Raw genomic sequence first — 22117 nt, 5'->3', positions numbered from 1 at the left:
AGACGTCAAAGCTGCCGGGGCAGGAGTCGGGGCGGCGGCGGCGGGCTCGGCCTCCCTGCCGAGGCTCCTTCCCTGGGCCTGTCCGCCTGTCCCCGCCGCCGGGCCCGCGCAGCCCCTCCGTCCCGCCCGGCGCGGCCCTCGCACGGAGGCGGGCCGGGCTCGTCGCGGCGGCGGTTGGAGCCGAGCTGGCACAGGTAGGGCCCGCGGGTGCCCCGCCGCGGCGCGGACGGACGGGCGGCGCGGCCAATCGGCGGCGGGGGCTCCGGGAGCGGCCCAATGGAGCTCGGGGGCGGCACCCGCCGGGCCGCGATCGCCGCTGCCCCGGAGCGGGGCGGCCGTGCCCGGGCCGGGTCTCGGCGCTGCCGGGCGCGGGGCAGAGCGGCTCGGAGGGCGGCGCGGCCGCAGGCAGCTCCGGCCCTCGGCTGCCCGGGGGTGTTTGGGCCTGTGGGACGGGTTGTGCCTCCCCCTGCCAGCCTGCTAGTCCAGTCGCGCTTGAAGGGCTCTCACCTTACGGGGGGACCTGCAGGCCTCGGTTGCAACGCAGCTGCGATGAACGAAGCTACAGCCTCCACAGGCTTGCATCGAAGGAAGGAACGCTTTTCTCTTGGGATAATCGTGGGTGCAGAGCAGCAGCTGTAGGGCTCAGTTACCATAAAGCGGAGAGTGTTTATATCTAGAGGACATGTCGCTTTTTGTTTAATGAAGTAGAATCCAGTACTAATGCAGCATTAATCTAGATTGCTTTTAGTATCCTATCATGCTTGTCAACACTGCAAAAGAATTTATTACGCAGTAGCAAACTAACATGAAGAAGACATAATTAGAATTTAAATCAGACTTTGATAGATACCAGGCAGAGCTAGAGAAGATCAGCGATTTATAAACAAGCTTGATGTTATTTTTATTGTGGTAGTTACTGCAGCCAAGCTATCAAGAGGTTTCAATTACTAGATAAAGTTATGCTTTTGGAAGTTTGAAACCATGGATTTGAGTGGCTTGTTGAATCTGAAGACTGAAAATATAAGTTCAAAATAATTTTAAAATATAGGTTTTGACACCATTACTCAAAAGGCTTTATAACAATGGGTTTGCTCATCTGGTATTATGAGTGAGCACTGAAAGCATTCATCCTGGATTACTACAAAGCTGAAAGTAATTATGTGATTGGGAAAATTATATGTGTTCTAACAAATGGTGTGTAAGCTGCTGAATATCTACACAAACAGTAGAGCTTGTGGATTTTAAGCATTTGATTCTAGAATGGTTTAAATTGTGATCCATTTTGTTTCTTCTGTGAAATTTCTTCAGTTGGTCCTTCAAATAGTAAATATATTTTAAATTTTTTTACATTACAAAAAGGCTTTTTGTGCTATTTCTGCAGTGATATTCTCTCTATAAGTGTGTGAGTACCTTATTCTCAAGACTTTATGTTATGCTACTAGAAAGCTTGAAAAGATACTAATTCTCTAGTTTCTGAGCACTCAAAATCCTTACTGCATTATCACTGAAGTTATTAAACTTTGTTTCAGTGTGGTCACAGCCTCATCTTGTGTGCTACCCAATACATTTTTGTTTCTCCTTGTGTTTTATAGTGCTTCATTGACTCTAAATAAGGTATTTTTATTAAATTTTAAAGGAAGTCTGAATATTCCAAATGTTCTGAAGCCCAAGGCTTCTTAACTTGCATAGGATATAGATAATATTTGGTACTCTTTGCAGAAGCTTCTTGTTAATTTTGTAGCTCTTCAAGCATTGAGACTTTTGAAAAAAATCTTACAGTTTTTTTATGGGTTTTGTTTTCAGTATTTCTTCAGGTACCTCATGAAGACTGATTACCTAATTAGCATAACTTTGACAAAACTCACTTTCAGTCTGTTCAGATCAGTCCTAACGTTTTACTTATGTGTTGAGTCTGTCTTACAAATGTTTACAAATAGCTGTCAACATCTAATTTGGATTTTATGTCCAGCAGGCTTGCAGATGGGTCAGGGACTCTGGAGAATTGCTAGAAACCAGCAATTGCAACAGCAAGGATACAGCGGGCAAGGCTATCTTACCAGAGAGCATGGTAGGAGGATACCTGCTAACAATGTTTCCAATGCAAGCCATCGAAAACAAGCCCAAGGAGGCATTGACATCTACCACCTGTTGAAAACAAGAAAATCTAAAGAACAAGAAGGATTCATTAACCTGGAAATGTTGCCACCAGAGCTTAGTTTTACCATTTTGTCATACCTGAATGCAACTGATCTCTGTCTAGCATCATGTGTCTGGCAGGATCTTGCTAATGATGAGCTCCTCTGGCAAGGGTAAGCATGAAAAAAGAAGTATCACCTGGACATAGTAAAAATTACTAGATTTTAAATTTGTCTCAGTGAGTGCCTTTTGTCATTCTAACCTTAGCAAAGGTTTCGTGAGTTAAATGACATTTGACACAGAGGAAACATACATTGTTTAAAATGTGTTATTCTGGATTTCTAATTACTATGCAGTATTACTAGAGATTACTACATACACAGGTGTGCTTGGCACAAGTATATATGTGTATTATTATGCACCTGTCATTTGAGATAGCATGGGGAAAAAATACAGGGAGTTGTCTTCAGTTTTGTATTCGCTCAAAGCACATCTCAAGTGTTTGTATCATTACTGCTCTGAGCTTCAAACTGATGTCTAGTTTAAGCAAGCAAACCCATTCAGCCAAACTTCCAAATGAAAAGGAGTGAGAACTTATCTACTGCACTTGTAGCAACATGAGCGTATATTTTTTGGAAGATGGTTATGGAGGGAGGAAAGAAAAGGTTGGTTTTTCTCAAGTGAAATTTCTTCAGCCTAACACTTGAAACACGTTTATGTATAATATATGCAGAGTTTGTATGTCTGGGAAATAAATAAAGGAACACTCTTTCAGATAAAGTAATGTAATAAGACTCATAAAATCATACTTATCTTTAGAGCAGATGGTCAGCAGAACTTTCAACTTCTTTCACAGCATTTTCTTCCTTAACAGACAGGACTACTACTGTAGCAGTTGGGTTGCTGTTCAGGTTGTTTATTTTCCTTTCTTTATGCTCTACATTTCTTCCTTCCTTCATCTATTTCTTTGCTCTGCTGCATTTGAATTAATCAGCTTCCCTTCCTATTATGCTTTTGAGCCTAGCGCAAGGATAATGCAATATGACTGCTTAGTCACAATTGTTCTGCTATTGGGGACTGTTATATTGACAGGAAACAGTAATTCTGGTGAAGGATACCAGTAAGCTTCTATGTTTATCAATATGAATTGTACTGGGCTCAGTTCTTGGTATCAAACCCACCCTAAATACAAATTCCCTAGACCAAAGCCTGAAGATAATAGAGCTTCTTATTTGCATGAAGTATATATTCTCAACATACGGGGGAAAATAGGTATTTTCTTTGTTCATTCTGGGAAACAGTTCAGTAATTTTTAGTGGAATCTTTCCAAATAATACTCACATTTAAAGTATGCACTTTGGTAATGAAAATGTGTCCTGATCTAGCTGTAAATAAAAATCTCAATTTGTGTCATTTTTGTAAAAATCTTCACTATTCTACGTGAATTGGATGTGTTTAAACTTTGGTAAGTACTGTGGTTGCAGTTCCAAACTCAGTCCACTTAAGACCCAGATTCCTGAACTGAAAACAGAATCTTTGCCATGTCTCCAGGGACTATTTGGTGGGTCCCAAACATTGTCCTTAATTAGTTACAGGGCAGGTGTGTTGAAACAGAGCTACCAGTTCAATAAGGAATCTGGAATGGGTAGAAAGTGAAAGTTAAAGATTAATTCAGGTGGTACCATCAAAGCAACTGAGATGAGGGACAGAAACCAATGGAGATACAGAGTCAGGGTGGAATAAAAGAGAAAGAAACTGAAAAGTTATAGAAGATATAGAGGGATGGGGCTGGATCTAGTACTTAGGACTGGCCAAGACAGGAGGAAGAAGAGTCAGGTGAAAAAGGACACATGGGGAAAGTGCTGAATTAATGGCGTAATTTTGTGCAGATGTGTGCAGGTGTCCCATTCACTGTACAACTGGGGCACAAGAAAAGAAGCACAACGTTTTAATCTGTCATAGTACTGCACGAGAGCAACTTGCCAGTGTTCAGATTCTAGGAGTGCCAGAGGTCTCGGCTGTGTGGTTGTCATTGTGGTGCCACCTACTGGGATATGTTTTGAGGTTGCACTCAAATGTACCAAAACCTCTATGAGAAGAAAACATAAATCATATAATTGCGGATTTTAGAAAAACACGTGCAAAAGACTTAGTAACTGTTACAAGCAGCCTACTTCTAGCTTTTTCTATAGTTCAAGTATTTAGCTTTGCAGTGTTGATTACATTTTGCTTCTGTAAAATCCATTAAATTCAGAAAGGAGTTTTCATAATAGATTAATTCTATTTTCATAGGTTGTGCAAATCCACTTGGGGTCACTGTTCTATATACAATAAGAATCCGCCTCTAGGATTTTCTTTTAGAAAATTGTATATGCAGCTAGATGAGGGCAGTCTCACCTTTAATGCCAACCCTGATGAGGTAAGTGAACTGTTGCTGACAGTAATAAGCAATTACAGTAATTGTCATTGTTGTTTTACAATTATAGCCATATAAAAACAAAGTTTTAATAGGTATTTGTTTTATTGTAGAGATGGTCAATACTGAGCTACAGGTCTATTCTGTTCTTTTTTTTTAATATTGTACCTGTGCACATCGTTTACATGACTTGCCTCTTTAGTGCTATGTACACCAGTCTGATCTGTGGATGCCAGAAATTTGTAACCACGTATTGATTTAAAATGAGGCAGAGATCCTAACTGAAGAGACAGTGGTGAATTGCAAGAGTATAACGATACCTTACATAAATAAAAATGCTGAAATGCATCTGCAGAGTATGAGTTTGGTTCCACTTCAGGCAAAGCAGGATGAAGTATAAAGTCCCGTTACATCTATGACAATACATTTTCTTGTAGGGGATTTTTACCTGTTTCCACTATCAAGGAGCAGATCTTGAAATATGTAAAAGATCTAATGCTGAACTATCCTGAAGATCAATTTGATTTAATTTCTGTGTGTGTTTGTCGTGCATAATCTTTCCTTATAGAACAACATAAATTTATCTTAAAAAAATCCATTGTCAAATTGAAAGGTTTCCATGTATAAGTTCATGTAACTAACTGGAAAAGTCAGTTTCTGCTTTCATCTGTTACCTTTCAAAGAAAACAGTTTGAGAGTAGACAGTTTTTGCCTGGGAGATGCACAGTTAATGCCCTAGGGACAGAGAGAGTCTTGTCTATAGAACCAGACTCCTGCTTCATGTTTCCTAGGAAAAGAGGGTACACAATACTGAACAAAAATAGCGTTAATTTCCTGCATGTACTTACACATACACATGGAAGTGGTAATTAAATAAATCTGAAGTAGAAAAAGGATTAAGAGTTATGAAAAGGTGTACTTCTAGAAGCACGTTTCACTGTGCTGATGATACAGAAAATGTGAACTTGAGACTATGGGGTGAAATAAATAAAGTGGTTCTATAAATCATTGCAAAAATGTGATTTTGTTTAAGTTCTTGCTTTATCTCATGTTCTGCTTGATTGAAAGACCATTGCTTTTATCGGTACAGAGTATTTTGTAATTTCTCTGGTAGAACTCTGCCTTGAACTCTGATACAAAGCCTTGATCAAGACATCAGCACATGGCCACTTGAGTGATTAGTATTGATTTTTTGCAGAATTTTCACAAATCTAGTAATAAATGTAAAAGTTTTCAAATAAAATGCAATATTTAGATAATTTACACGTTTTCAATAATGTATCAAGTATATTGGTAGCAGCATTGTCCATCTAAATCTTTCTTTGTATTTCAATTTAACATAATTTTTTACTTAACTATCTTAGTTTATAATGTGCTGTTATACTTCAAGCCTTATTTAAAGTAATCTTGGTACATTTAAAGCATTTGGAGCCTTCAGAAAAGGCACTTAATAGAAGATTTATTGTTTTTAAAGGAAATTAAGATCTGCAAATTAGAGCTAACTTACGGCATACCTAATTAGGTATTAACTTTATTGTGCTACTCTTGCTTCTTCATTATGGTTATATTTTACAATAGTAGTACAAAGAATCTGCTTCAATGAGAGATGAGAACCTCAGGGTATCTCCTAAGGGCTCTGTTCCTCTCTCCCTGTGGAGCACCATAGCCTGGTAGGAACCATTCAGGGCCTGAGTTTCAGGAGAATTCACAAATACTGTTGCTTTGACTGTTTACAACTGTGATATTGGCAGAATTATAATAAGGACACTGTGACTGGAATATATGATATGACATTCCACTATTACAAATTGTGTCTCCGAATTTCCTGCCAAACTCTGCTTTACATTTGATAACAGACCTGATCAAATTACTATAAAAATAGGAATACTTACAGCCCCAGGAGCAAGATTCTCCAAAGGACACCGCCCATATCATGAAAATGGGTAACCAGGCTCCACAGCAACAGCTCCAGAGCTAGCGGTGGCTCACGGGGTAGGGAAGAGCATCTACACACTTTGTGGTAGGATTCTCTGGTTAGCCATTGTTGTGTGCATGGTGTTGTGATATCTGCTGTAATTTAATGTGTTGATTGTGTGCATGAGCTTGCATAATTCATAGCAGGTGTTCACATTCTGCTGAAAGAATGTGCCTAAACACATTACACGTAATCTGAAAAAAAAACCTCCAGTGCATGTTTGGGTTGGGTTTTTTTTTTTTAGTTGATTGGTTTTGTTGGGGTTTTTCATATGGCACCACCATTGCAGCCAAGATTTTTGGAACCTGGTTTTTGTTGTTTCTTTGGAGAGAGGGGGTGGTTTAGTGTTAGTATTAACACTTGAATATAAATACTATGTTGTTTAATCTGCTTACATGGTTTCTGGTGTATTTTGTTTTAAAGAGTGTATGGTGTATGTGAAATGTTTCTCATGCTCATTTTGTCTTGTGTGCTTATGACTCAGAACTTGTAAGCAACCAGAAGTTATTTCCCATTGTTTTGTATCCAGTTTCTAACTCCCTACAAAATATTTTGTCAAGTTTATTACATGGATCAATGCTATGTAGTTAAAATTGAAACTGAAGGTATAAAAAAGAATCTTTTGGTCAGGAAAGAAGATCTGGTTTTTTGTTTCATCCTTAATGATTCTAACTGATCTATTTAGTGCATTTTTTTATGGACCTTCTGGAATCTGTACTGTACCAAAACTATCTTCAATGAGATCAGAATTTCCTTTACATAGTATAGCAATAAAGTACAGTAAGACAGTGCTTATACTAAGCCTGCCTTCCACTCTTAAGATTGTATCATTCACTACAACCTGCCCTTAGTTTTTGTCAGGGAGGTCAGGTTTTTCTGACCTGTTCCTGGTTATAAGTTGTTAGCCACTTGTATAAAGCTACCTTACCTGACTTTTAGTTATAGATAGTCTGTAGATGATGGAATGTTTACTGTGCTGTATTTCTAAGTAATTTTTTTGAAACTTCTCCTATTTCATAGTGATCTACTAAGCAAGCCAATTTTGAGATGCATTGATTTGTCTGTCTGAAGAATATTATAAGTGTATGTATGTTGTAGAGGAAGGAAGTTCTTTTGTGTGATTTATCAAAAAAGTTGGAAAGGAACATTGAGCTGAAACATTTTAATAACTCTACATTAATATCAGAGTGGTTTAATCTTGTAAATTATTAGTTATGGATTCTGTGTAACATGAAAAATATTTCTGTGTTCTACTTGCAATTTCTGCCATCATAAGTTTGTATCACTGAGACTGTATTTTAAAGACATACAGTGAAAGAGACACTGTTTGAAATGTGTGTTACGTATTGTGTCCACATTTGTCACCACATGATTTGTAACTTAGTAAAACAATCATAAAAACTTGTATATCTCATCAATACTGTGCATTTTGTTCTAGAAGATGCACCATTAAATATATAAAGATAGTGTACTTCCCTAGAAAAATGGAGACAATAATACCATACATGTCTAATTATTATTTACTAATGATGTTAATGTTGCCTAGAATCATCAATAGAAATTGAGACCCTACTATAGTAGATACTGATTTCAGAATTTCTGTGCCATTAACTTAGGATATGCCTGGTTTGTTTAGTTTGCACCTCTACCCAGAGGAGTCAGAGGCAACTACAAAAGTTTTAATGTTGACTGCTGTACTGAGGAGTTATGAAAGTACTTTTAGCAAAGAAGAAAATCAATGCAGAAATGAAACCAACACTGAAAAAGAAAAATTTTCCATTTTAGATATGCTGTATGTGTATAAACAAATGGAAGGGCTATTGGAAACAGGTAGAGAGCAAGCAAGGAGTGTCAGTGCTGTAACAGATTAGGTTGGTAAAACAAGCATTGAGTGCCTGGAAAAAAAAGGAGCAACTGTGAAAAATAACATACTGAAATACAACAAATGGCTTTTGTTGTTACTGTTAGTATATACTTAAAATTATTAGTTGCATATATAATTTAAATCAGCGCTTCCATACATTGATATTTTATCCAGAGCTGTTTGAAATTCAGAGATAACATTCTTGCCACAGAGGCAAGGCAGGCAAGTATCCTTTAGGCATCTTTCCTAATTCTCTAATGCGAAGAACATTGTAGTGCTCTGAATCAGAATTAAGAAAGTACTTTGTGTGCTCATTCTGCAATGTTTCCAATGTGTTAAAAAGGGTTTCTCAGACCTGGTAGATCATGGCACAGAACAGCTTACCTGACTGCAGTCAAATGTTTCCTAAGAGAATTGCCAGCTGACTGAGAAATAATCTTAGCATAGGTTTTAATAGTGTGAAGAGCTACTTATTTCAGCTAGTGTATATGCCACAAGCTAACATTTTAGCTACCCAAAGTGATTTATTTGAATCAAGGGTTCTGAGAGGTTTTCAAGGCAGTATTCACAGTGATACAAAAAGCAGATTCAATGACATGCTGTAAATCTTGTAAATTTTCATTTGCTGTGAGGCAAAATTTAAAAACTTAAAAGGAAATCAGGCATCTACTGTTACAAAGTATTTTTGATAGCTTGGAATGAAATAAAAATCAACTAAAAACAATGGCACATGCTGAAATATTTTTTATTTATACCCTGTTTACTTGTGAAGGAGTTGAGGAAAATGCATTCACAGAAAGTTGTTGTCAAGCGTTATGTGTAGTAGGGGAAGAGAGGGAATTGAAACGGAGAATAACAATGCAAAGACTTTGTAGCCTATCAGATGGATATCCTACATGGAGTTGCAAGCTAGTGTGTGAGAAACTGCAGCATTTACTGTCACAGAGAAAGCAACCTGTTGTCTGTCATAAAGAAGGTGTTTTTTCATCTTGCCACTTCTATGCCATGCCAGGTATTTCTGGATATGTTGCAGGAGTGTTTGTTAATTGCAGCAGGAATGCTACTCAGGACTTCCTTGCCAGGCTTCAGTTTGTATTAGCTTAAGCAAATTCTTATTACTGAAGCCAACACAAATCTCATTAAGTCAGGGTATGTGTAAAGGAGCTATTCTGCTGCTCATCTTACATAAATTGCCAAAATTCTTGTTGTTCATTTTAATCTCCCATTTTTAATTTTTTACTTACCTCTGGTTCAAGAAAGTACTTAAAGTTATGTTGTCCATCCATATTATGGACAAACTTAAAAGTGATCTGATTTGGACTGAAATGCAAGCTTATAGAGCATTACATGTTGCATTATCATCCTAAATAGAGATTTTTCTTAAAATTGGGGCATAATATTGCTAGTTTTTTTGTTTTACCTATCTGAAAGCCTCTATATTTTTATTTATTTTTATAAACTATTATTTTTAAAAAATAAACGTATGTTGATAACTGCTATTTTCTATAGCTATATAAGCAAAAACCATGGACTGGTAAAAAATAGCTAGTTAATACTACAGGCATTTCTTGGCTTTTAACTTGTTTTCTCAAGCATATATTCTAATTATTTTCCTTCTTGAGGCAACTAAGACTTTGCTTTACTAAGCCACTTTACAAACGGCTCCAAATCTGCACTGAGTCCTTTATTTCTTTTTCACACAAAATTTAAGAGCACTGGGAAGTTTAGTTTATACTCTGAATGACAGGTTGCCCCTACATTTTTATAGATGTAAAGTAAATTAAAAGGGCAGACTTGCAAAATATTGTGAATTTGATATCAGAAGATTTATGAAAAAATACCTCAGAAGTATTTAAAAGGTGATTTAGGCTGTGGCCTTGGTACATTGTACTATGCAGAAATGCACTGTCCTCTTCATTTTACATTTCATCATTATGCTGTAGGCACGATATATTGGACTTAAGTATCGTAAGACTTCTTTGTAACAAATGCTGAGACCTGCTGCCAGCCCCTGCCATACTGAATTGGAAGAACTTGGTTAGTTATTCTCAGGTTTAGATTTTACTGTTAAAAAGCGTGAACATTTTTAAAATCCATTAGTTGGGTTTTGATTGCTGAGATCATAAGAAAAATAATTTTCTGCTTTGGGGTATTTCAATGACCAGAGAGAATCCAGAATATCACTGAAATACTTTAAATTTGTCATGTGTATTTATAAGAAATGTGTGCTTGTTCAAAGTGTAAAATTCTGGAAATCATAGTATGAGTATAATATATATGCAATTCTGTATTTTTAAACTGTTTTTATGTTAGGCATAGTGTTCTTATTTATGTGTATGCATATTTATATATGTTGATACTTACCTATGCTTTGAAATCAACGTGCTTGTGTTTATTTGCTTTATTACACATTTAAACAAATGCATTTAATGCATCTGTTTGAATGTGATACATTGTATACATGTGAGAAGATTACCATTTTAATGAAAGATATTAAAGACTAAACACATTATGGCTAAGATTTTCTCATTTGCAAAAGTTATGAAATTACCAGTTATGGTCCCTGCAGCATTTTAAATACTATTACAAAAGTATGAAAAGCAAAGTACCGATATACACTGTAAAGAAATTATTAAAGAACCAACATGCTCCTTATGGGGTTCATAATTTAAAATTTTCCACTATGACTGTATGTAAAATCTCAACCATAACACTACATTGTTTCTTTGCATTTGATTTATAATTTTAGAGTGTATTCTGCATGTTAAATTTGATTTAGAGGAGGAGGAATCATTCTGAAAAACAAACCAGTTAATTAGTAGGATTACATTCCTACATTGGTGAAGTACAATATTTGTTCCTAAATACAATGTAAAAAATAAACATATTTATATGTACATGTATTTTGTCTCAGGGTGTCAACTACTTTATGTCCAAAGGCATACTAGACGATTCACCGAAAGAAATAGCTAAGTTTATCTTTTGCACAAGAACACTGAATTGGAAGAAGCTGAGAATCTACCTTGATGAAAGGTAATTCCAATTTCTCTTAAGATATTTTCTATTAATTTTCAGTGTACAGCCCCATTTAACAATATTTTGCATGTAGTGATGCAACTTCAAGGATGTAAAAAGGCAAGAAAATGCAACTAGGTAATGGTTCACATTACTCAGTTCAAGTATTTATGTGACTGTAACACTTAATAAGAATCCTTAAAAATACCACCTATAAATAATAAATCTCACATCCTCACAAAATCTCACATAAGTATTTTGCTGCATTTTTTGACTTGAGGTTTTTTTTTCCCTTGCAATGGGTGTTATTCAGAAAGAGTAAAGTTACCACTTTGCTAAGGGATGATAGCTTTTTAACTGATGTTGAATCGTCTAACCATTACTTGATTGTCTGATATTTCTTGATTGTAAGTAGCACACGCCTCCTAAGATGGAGGGGAGACATCAGAAGCTCTTGGAGACATCAGGAGCTGCAGAAGGGAACACTCTCCCTGCTATAGTGTTCTCTTCTGTCTCCATAGTGCTTTTTCATGCCATCAGGTTGGGCCAGGGCAGTATTATGAAAGAGGAGAAACCAGCAAGAGAAGTCGAAAGAAAAGGAAAATAGTAACTGCACCCAAATAGGAAGAACAGAGGGCCAACGGCACCTCTAGCAGGAATCTTCTGCTTCTCATCCTCTTTGGCCTGTACTACTAAAGTAATAAAAGAAGTCATTCTGTAGTGTTACCACCACTGAAAGTCATGTGCTGTAAAACTTTAGATTTATCAATTTTTTGGTCAATAATAAAAATACAAAACCATTTAATGGATGAGATTGCAAGTTAATATTAGCAACTCCTACTGCCATTGATCTTCCCTTCATAAAGAGAGTATAATCAGACACTGAAAATAAAAACTAGTTTTCTAAATGTTGAAACTCCCATATTAGTACTGAAAGGTAAAAATCAGGTTAAACATAGGAAAATATTCTTTGGTTCACTTCAAATTTGCTTCCAGACTTTTTTCGACTGTCTTTTAAACATCTGGTAGTATAGCTGTGGTCTAGATCTTTTAGATGTTTTTTTGTTCAGTGGAAAACATTTGAGAACATCACACACTGAAGAACTTCCATGAACAAATTTACCTAGCTGAAGCATGGTTTTAACAAGATGCTACTGTGACACCTTCTACTTAGACATCAAAATGTGTGACACACATGAATCTATTCCCTTTATTGTCTTTTTTAATGGTTTTGTCACAGTTTAAAGGAAGCAAAGCCTCTCTGTAGACTTTGACTGAATGTACATTTAAACTTTGAATTCTGAATTAATGTGTGTTTTTATAATATTTGGCTACAAATAAGCAAAGAATACATGTTTATATTATCTTTGTGCTGTTAGTGATAATTTTGCCTTTCAGCAAAAACAAAAGCTTACACTATTCTAAAGCTTTAATTTTAATTTTTAAAATTGACACGTTTTCATATTTAAACAGTTAAAAGAAACTTTACTAATAATGTGGGTTTTCATTCTGCCAGGAGAGATGTTTTGGATGACCTTGTGACACTGCACAACTTCAGAAATCAGTTCTTGCCAAATGCACTGAGAGAGTTCTTCAGACACATTCACGCTCCTGAGGAGCGTGGGGAGTACCTTGAAACTCTCATAACAAAGTTCTCTCACAGATTCTGTGCTTGCAATCCTGATTTGATGAGAGAGCTTGGCCTTAGCCCTGGTAAGCAAAAATGAGCTTTGATTCGGTAGATCAGTCTTTATACTTCTGAAGGATGCTACTGTTTCTGATAGCTTTAAAGTCAGCACCTAAACAAGTATTTCTGAAAGAACATAATGGTTCAGTATAGAGTCATAATTCTACTTGGGTTAAAAAACCCAACCAAACCAAACATACAGATTCTTTTTTTAGCTGATTAGTTTGGTTTATTTGCATGTTATCTTTCCTTCATTTTTATCTGTACTTGAGCTTTTTTCCGTTTCTGAATTTCCTCTTGTAGAGTCTTACACAGTTAACATTTTACCTTGTGGATAGTCTCAGAGAAATTAAAGGGAATATTGGGCCACATTCAAGTTAACAAGCATTTCTAATTGGTTGGGGGAGGCAATTTTCAACAGTGGAACTGCTTACATATTTAAAGTACAAGCTTTTGCAGGTTGTTGCTTTAGTTTACGCAAACTATGAGAATCTGTTTAAATGAACATGCTTAAAGCCCTTAGTGGCTTTTGGATTATGTAGAAATATTAAGAGAATATTGTGAATTCTCATTTGGCAGTGTGCTGACATTATTACCTTGAAAGTTGCTACATTAAATTTTATTTCACTGGAATACCTTTCTGAGTAGTTGTATATATCTATATCTGTATATATATGTGTGTATATATGTATATATAAATAAAATTATGAGCCTAGATGATAAAGACCACAAGGTTCTTAGACAGGGAACAATATTTTTAACGATCACTGTTTCTTTTTTAATTTTTTTTTGCTTATTCTCTCATGTCTAGATGCAGTTTATGTACTGTGTTACTCTTTGATTCTACTTTCGATCGATCTAACAAGCCCTCACGTGAAGAACAAAATGTCAAAGAGGGAATTCATCCGAAATACGCGACGAGCTGCACAGAATATTAGTGAAGATTTTGTAGGGCACCTTTATGACAACATCTACCTTATTGGCCATGTGGCTGCCTAAAAGCACAATTTGCTAGCACTTAAAATTTATAATTTCAAAAATTACACCAATTCAAGATATTAATTATTTTGTAGAGATGGGGGTTATTTTAGTGCTGGTCATTCTAACCTCTGTATGCAATCAAAGTTTGTGTGTGTAAATGTGTGTATGTGTAAACTAGCTTTTCTATCTATTTACTGTGGGAACAGAAGGATTTTTTTTCATAATTTTTTTTTAGTTTTGCACAAAACAATGCCATTAGTCTGACACAGCCATTTATGAATGTTAAACTGACATTACAGTCTAAGCTGACAAAGTGGTGAATTTGTGCATTAGATCTGCTTGAAACTTTAATAAGTTCATTCTTTTTTAGAATACCATGTAATGTGTATATATTTAACTAAAGAGATTTATAATCATAATTATTTTATTGTAAAGTATTTTAACTAAAATTTCTCCTTTTATCTCTTAAATTAGTGTTTGACTTTCGTTTGCATTTTTTTACAATGCTGACTACCTCAGATACCTAATTTAGAGGAACATTGGACTGAATACTACAATAAAGTTTATTCTAGGAGATAATAGAACTTGTAAAATACCTAAGCTGGTATTTTGTACTATATTTATTAACTTGAATTAGCATGTTGCCAATCTGCTATTCACTCAATTTGAAAGATCACAGGCTCTATTTTAGATGAGCCCTGATGCCATGCAGGGATAGCCAGGGGAAATCATGCAGTATACAGAGAGGTTTACGTTATTGATGTACCTAACCTGTTTTGCAGGTACTAGTTTTGGGAAACAGGGCAACTACAATCACCTATTAACACAGTAAGTCAGGAAAAATCTGAACAGGGAAAGTGGTAGGAGTGACTAACGTGTTGATGCTTTCAACTGATTCCCTCAGTCTAGAAGTGTCAGTGATGGAAATGCCTTGGCAAATATATACCAGATGACTTGTTGCTGAAGCTGTTAAAAACTGACGGTGCAAGATTAGAGCAGTGACTGTGCAGGATTGGAGAGCTGTTTCAGAGTCAGATACTGAATTACTTTCTAAATCTGTCACAAATATAGATTTTAAACAGTTCTAGATTTATGGAAATACTTCAAAAATTAGTTGGTCAGGTTGTGTCTTGACATTTTCTGAAGTGTGGAGAATATTAGCAGTGCAACTGCTGTGCATGTGTAGAAATTGAATAAGGATTTGCCTAGTTTTTGTTCAGACAACTCACAGAGCAGTGCTTTTCTTAAATTGACATAGCATGTAGTTGAAGTAAGAGCTGTTCCTGATTATGTTTGTTTACATAATTCAGCTATCAGTAGCATCTGGATACATCATGGTAACAAGTATATTTATTCTTTTTCACTGCTGTACCATGAGGTGAGGTGGGAAGGTATTAATCTCTAAAACAGAGCTAATCTGAGTTTTTATGTAGAAAGCCTGTTGCAGAGCCAAGAATTTAATGCAAGAATGACCCCTCACAGCAATGCACTTTGCCTATGCTGCTGCTTTCTGTTTGGCGCCTAGGGAGTGTTGCATTTGTTTTAGATGTGAGAAGAGTCCATTCAAGGTCTACATAAGTGATGGGAAGAAAAAGATGTAGCTATTATTGCTATTTCAAGTGTTTATAGCTCTGGTCCACCAACAGAAATGCACACAGAAAAAGTACTTTTTTACTATTGATTTATTTAATCAAGTGTAAATGCCATTGCATTTATGTAGCACACACAGCCAAAGCCAGGAGCCAGCAGTATTGCGGCCATATTCCAGACAGGTTTACAGTATCACTTGCACTGCTCAGGATAAATACTCTTCACTTCACCCTGTGTTGTTTCATGTATTTCAAAAAGTCCAAGGATGTGTTCTGCAGTGGTCAATTAATCTCAAATGCAAATAAAGAATATATGGTACAGTGGGGAGCTTTGTTTAGGGCACAGGTGTCTGGTCCTGTATTACCAAAAAAAAAAATCAATAAAAGGGGGAAACTTTTAACATAATTTGTAAACTGACTATAAATGACAAGTGTTTCTGGGCTCCTTAAAGTGATCTGAAGTGGAGACAGCAGAATACAGTTTTCTAAGAATCACTCCTCAAACGTTACACACATTAAAAGAAGAACTCAGTGAATCTTGCGATTAGAACTATTCTTATTAGAAAATATTTTCTCTTCAAACCAAAAATTCTCTTCTGACTTATGCTTAGGTTGACATTAGTGATCCTGGTTTTGATTTTGCACTAAGAGCATGTGAATTGTTAGCCTGCATTTCTCTTAATTTCTAGTTATCCTGATGGAGAACAAAGACTCCAGGCAGACAGCGTGGTTTTTTGTGGAATAGATGAGTATATCTATTAGCAAGGTTTGGAAAACTTCAAGGCCAGTGTAGCAGCCAAGAAGATAAATTAGAAACAGGATAATACAAGTTTCCATAAGCCAAGTCCAGGGGAAAACAAAACCCTAATGACATGCAGATAACAGCATCTGATCTTCACCATAGCATTTTGAACAGTGTTAGAGGATTAGCACCCAGCTCATGCTGAATGTTATAACAGAGTTGAACAGAAAATAGCAAACGCAACATGTCAAGTGTGAATTCCCTCAGAGGCAACCAAGAAACAAGTAATTAATGCAGACATTTCTTCTGTCCTTTTTCCAGTTTGTCTGTAAAGTAGCTGAGAAGTAATTTTTTACATTTTAGCAATCTAGACTTTACATGAAATTACGTAATTTTCTGTCGTAAAAGGAGGAAAAAGTCTTAAGTAGGTGCAAAAGTACTCTTAAAAACAGAAAAATTCTCTCAGTTGTCCTCCAAAAATTCTTTAAAAAACAAAGTTTTGGGCAGTCTTTTTTAATGGGCTTGGTGTCTCCATAGACATTTTAAAATAATGATACTTCATTGACCCACGTGTCACTAAATGATGTGATGTGGAAATAGCTGCTTCATCAAGCACTTTAGACGACTTAGGTAGAGGATCTTAAGCCTAATTATATGATCATGATCATGCTTATAGTTGCAAAGTGATTCCAAGCTATTGCAATTCCACCACTGCATGTCCTTTGAACTTTGGCCACGTGATGTTGCCTTGACTCTTAACTGTATGCACTGTACACAGCACTGATGGAAGAAATGAGGCTGCCGCCCATCTCTCTGCAAACATTGGCTGTTCCAGTCCTAAAAGGCTGGAATTGTTCTGAGAGGCCATTTCTGAAAGTTTGGTAACTTCAGTGTACACAGACGTGACAGAAGGAAAACTTTTCTGTTCATGTCAGGAAATGAGTGTACCTGTGTCCATGTAAAGTGTCACACAAATGCAGCTCATGTTTGCCTTTATTAAATTCTGAGGCTCTGATTGCATTTATTGAAGGAATATGGCATATATTAGATATTCACGTGGCTTAGCTGTAGACAGTGTCTGATATTGCCTGTTTTCTCAAACTCTGTTTCTATCTAGAATACTTTCCATTCAAACTCTAAACAACACATTTATACAGCTTTGACTTTTTAAAATAAATCAAAGCTGCTTCAACATTTTAGAAGCCCATACAAATACAGAAGCCCAAACAAATACAAGCTTGAGACATGTTTGTCAACTTTGAAGCAAGTGAGAAATTCGCATTCAGGAAAAAAAATGCAATTTGTTCTCTTTAACCTTTTCTTTCCACCCCCTACATTGGAGAAAGAAAATATGTAAACAGTTTCAAAATACAGCTTTAAGAAAATAAACTGACTAGCTGAACAAATAAATGTGACTGTTTCCTCTTCAGTATTCTAATTAGTTTATTAATGTCCTTAACATAAACAGGTTTATCAACAGGAATTGCTTTTTTTTGAAGTGGTAATAGTTTTGTTCTCTGTGTAAGGATGTCATTGTGCAATCTGATATTGTTTATGGTTCTGTTTTTAGAAAACAAGTATTATTTTCAGTACTTAAACAAAATTGAGGTATACTTACTTGATCATGTTAAAAATGTCAAAATCATAATAAATATTTAGGAAAGTCAGATTTACTTGCCCTCTATTGGATTAGGATTTTTTTCTTTTCAGATATTTCATGGATGTATTAAAACTAATAAATATTAAGGCTGATGACTTGTTCTATGCCATTATTAAATCTACCACTCTAAGCTCAGAAGCACTATTAAAATGGGCAAAGAACAGGTACAAAGTATTTCCTGTGTATCACAATGGCGCATTATGGTTTCATTTTGCCTTAAAGAGAAATACAAATTTTTATAATCTGCATGTAATGGTGATTTTAGTATGATAAAATTTTATGTGATACTTTAATATTATTTATGAGATGTTTAAAGTTGAGACTTGCCATATGATATGTGTAATTAAAGCATAATCAAATAGCTAGGAGTAGTTAGGGAAGTGTGTATGTAAAAAACTTAAAGGAGATCCCATTTCTCCTTTGTCACCTCAGTGATTTTGCTAATATTAATGTTAGTAAATTTGCAGTTTTCCTTTCTTATTCATTTAAATATGCTTAGAGAAAATACTTAAACTGAATACTTCCATTTCCCAGGTGAAATTTACTTGTATTAAAAGCAAACTTTCTGTACCTACAATTTTAGAAAAGCAAAAAACTTCAATTCATTGAAAGAAAGTGGCTCTTAATTTTCAGTTGTGTGGTTCACTTATAGACCCTAATAGAGAAAACAAGCAAAAAGCACTTTTCAGATTCCTAGCAATCAAAAAAATGCCTTTTTCAAGCTTAAAAATACAGTATGTATACCTAACAGAAATCAAGCACTTTTTTGTGAAAGCAATATGGTCAGGATACCAGTTATTTTCAGAGAGAGTATTCATTTGTAAAAAGTTAGCTTTCTTCTTGGCAGTGTTGGAGTGGAATGTTGGATTTAATTTAAAATGATTAATGAGATTTTGTCAGACTCCCTGCCTTTACCACCACTGCAGTTTGTCAGCACAACAACCTGGGAAACACGGACGCCACTCTGTCGCCCAAAACTGCTTTCCAGGAAAAAATAAACCCGAGTAACTAGTGCCAGGTACGTGTCAATGGTATTGTCTTTCAGCTGTTGAAAGTTTAACTCTAAGCTGGGACATTTACACATTGTGAGGAAGTGAACCTCATTTGTTATTTCAATAGTCTGTTTTTGACAGTGGATACCAGTGTAAACTTAAATTTTTAGAGCAAGCATAGCTGTTGTTAGCCTTATGGAAAATCCTATAATCCATGCAGAAGAGAAATTCTTTAAAAGGGAAAAAATATGTGTCAAAACTTATTTGGCTAAGTTTTTCTATAGAAAGACTATCTCTTCAATCTGTATACAGTATACTGTTAGGAGGAACTCATCCTTTGAACACTATGTATGCCAGTAGGTTGCTGAGTGGCAAGGAATGCTCTGTTGGACTTGAGGCAGATGCATCAGTGTGTATGTGTATGCCAAGAACCAAAATCTGACCAGTTTGCAATACTTTTCATATATAACCATAACATAAGCAAATGAGTAATTCTTTTGAAAGACAAGGTTGATATTGAAAATTATTTACGATTTGTCTTCGCTTTCCTTGTGGAAATTTGTTTTGTTGGTCTACAGTTTGAACATTGTGTTTTCTTACACATGAAATACACAAAAACAAAATGTTATTTCAATTTCAAAAGCAGCCTTCCACTTCTGAGAAAACATGCCTGCCTCTGCTATTCAAGTCCTCCTGCAGTTACATAATGCTGTATTGAAAAACTGACCTTGCATTCACTCCTATGGACCCCTTTATATATCAGCTCTATCCATTAACTCATCAGGCAGGCAAAAAGTCCTGCAGGCTTCACAGAGATGTGGGTGATGAAAAAGAGCTTGTACTGCTCTGCAGCACCAGGCAGAACATACTCATTTATGGAGCATGATGGCACATGTGTTCTTTATCCTTTGCATTACTTTTATGTTAGCTATTCTTATGTGTTAAAAAAAGCATTTTCACAGCTGCAGTTTCCCTGTCTTCATATCCAGAATTCAGACTAATTGTCATAAATACATGTAACAATTGAACTAAAATATATTTTTATAACTGGAGAACTTACTGAGTTTATTTGCCTTCTGTAGCATTAATCACCTGCATGACAACACAAACGAGGAAATCACAGAACTTCTTTACACATGCTAAAGAGGTGCATCTCAGCGTGCTTTTAGTAACAATCAAGATGCTGTATTTTTCACATTAAATGTAACTTCTTGTTTCTATATTCCACTTAGGAATTTATATCAATAAATGTACTTGTTACTGTTCCACACTCTCTGAAGTCTGGCAGTACCATTTCTGATTTGTACTAGCAAAAGCTGACTTTTTTTGGTTTTTTTCCTGTGGAATAGCAGGAAAATCTAAAGTAAATAGTCATTATTCATCTATCACTGCAAAACTAGGATAAGAAATGCTTGAATCTTTTTAACCTGTAAATAGGGTTTAGATATGTAACAAAATGCCAAAGCACATGGTTAGTAATCAGATTTTGTTAAATTCTTTTTCAACTTTTTAAAAGTAAATGTATTGCTATATGGTTTCCTTTTCTTGGTATTAGGTGTTCACAATGTGTGTAGTGCTGCATAACAAATACTGAAAATCATATTTTAGTCACTTAGAGGACTGATTTGATGGTTTAAATAGAACATAGACATTTTTCTGGCTTCCTATATAAGATATATTTTATTTAAAATCATAAAGACTCTGAAATGTACTGAAAATTCTTTTAAATGAGTGATGTTTAGTAATGTTAAGTTAAATTGTCAATCATAAATCCAGATTTATAACCTGAGTCTAAAGACTCAAATTAGTAAAACAGAAAAAAACAAAGGAAATTTTCTTTGATAAGACTTCATTAAACTTAAATTTTGTTGACTTTCATCTAGATCAAGACAGAAGTTTTGAAGAGGTGACATTAGTGGTCTCTGTAAGAGGGTGCCTGGTCCCAGTCATATTCATACCTCATCCTCCCTCTTTTCTGCAGTAACATGACAGCTTTTCTGCCCTGCCCAACACATCTGCACCTCTCCACAGCTGCCCACAGGGAACCTGAGCACTCTTTCTTTGCAACCGACACCTCTTTCCCCCAAATTAGTAAATAGAGAGCATGTAATCTTGTTCTTTTTAAAATATAAAGTGTTCTCTGTAATTTCTTCATAGTGGTTAAATAATAGAAATGAGAAATTAGCAGTTAAGATGTACTCTCAATAAGTATCTATATTTTCTAAGTACAGACAGTTCTATTATACAAAACAACAGAAAAAGAAGCCCATGTTGCAAAATGTACAGTTTCATGTCAATAACTTCATTCCAAAATCATCCTCAGATTAATTTCATGAATGCTAATTAATGATCTTTATTTTAGAAGTTGTTTACCACAAACTTGAACTAAGAATTTTACACAGAATATGAAATAATACTTGGAAGAGCTTATTTGCATTTTCCTTACCACACACCTAACAAGTTACACCCTAGTAAAATTGTTGCCCCACCTCTGTCAAATGCAAATTGGTAACTCAAGGGAGAAGAGTCAGGATGTCATTGCCTTGGAAGAAGTAAAGGCTTAGAAGTATCTTTAATGACTCACCTTCTAACAGAGCCATGGTCTCAACACACTGTTTAAGGTGATAAATGTCAGTGTTATCAGTTGAAACAAAGCAGTATTCTCACATGTTCTTGGATAATCTATTCTCAATAAAGAAGAGAAGCCAAAAGCAGGCTGAGGCTTTGGAGGCTTTATGCTTACTACAAGTAGTGCAAGTAATACTGTTACTTCATACAAGTAGTGCCAAACAGCAGTTAACCTCAGAGAAAAGAGAACTAGTAAAATTCAATGTCCATGATGCAAAGGAGAGCTGTAAAATAAATAGCAGAGTCCCACCTGTGCAGTTGTAGCAGTATATTGGTGTAAAAGAAAAGGTGTCTCAGTTTTAGTATGTAACTATATATATTAGATTATAATTACAATCTAATTTTCTCAAGCAGCGATTGAATTATTTGGCTTTACCCGCTTTGTAGCCAGTGCTCAGTATACAGGTGTACCACAAAATGCAGGAAAGGAGA

The 22117-nt window shown here is 35.8% G+C and overlaps 1 protein-coding gene across 4 annotated transcripts; it reads left to right on the top strand.

Moving 5' to 3' along the window:
• Nucleotides 1-2: 2 nt before the first annotated feature.
• FBXO8 (F-box protein 8) lies at nucleotides 3-18157 on the top strand. Of its 4 annotated transcripts, none has more exons than XM_085058693.1 (6): nucleotides 3-194; nucleotides 1970-2309; nucleotides 4429-4555; nucleotides 11306-11424; nucleotides 12923-13119; nucleotides 13905-18157. In XM_085058693.1, exons 2-6 carry the CDS (start codon nucleotides 1981-1983, stop codon nucleotides 14090-14092), a joined length of 960 nt encoding a protein of 319 aa, XP_084914819.1. In that variant the 5' UTR covers nucleotides 3-194; nucleotides 1970-1980; the 3' UTR covers nucleotides 14093-18157. The 4 variants fall into 4 exon arrangements, with proteins under 4 accessions (XP_084914819.1, XP_084914817.1, XP_084914820.1 ...); XM_085058691.1 differs by having other exon boundaries at nucleotides 66-194; nucleotides 1973-2309; XM_085058694.1 differs by lacking the exon at nucleotides 3-194 and adding an exon at nucleotides 396-615 and having other exon boundaries at nucleotides 1973-2309.
• The last annotated feature ends 3960 nt before the right edge of the window (nucleotides 18158-22117 follow it).

The sequence above is a fragment of the Lichenostomus cassidix genome, chromosome 4 (assembly GCF_008360975.1).
Source record: "Lichenostomus cassidix isolate B80296 chromosome 4, HeHo_3.0, whole genome shotgun sequence".
Taxonomy (NCBI): domain Eukaryota; kingdom Metazoa; phylum Chordata; class Aves; order Passeriformes; family Meliphagidae; genus Lichenostomus; species Lichenostomus cassidix.
This window is presented reverse-complemented; position numbering and strand designations above follow the sequence as displayed.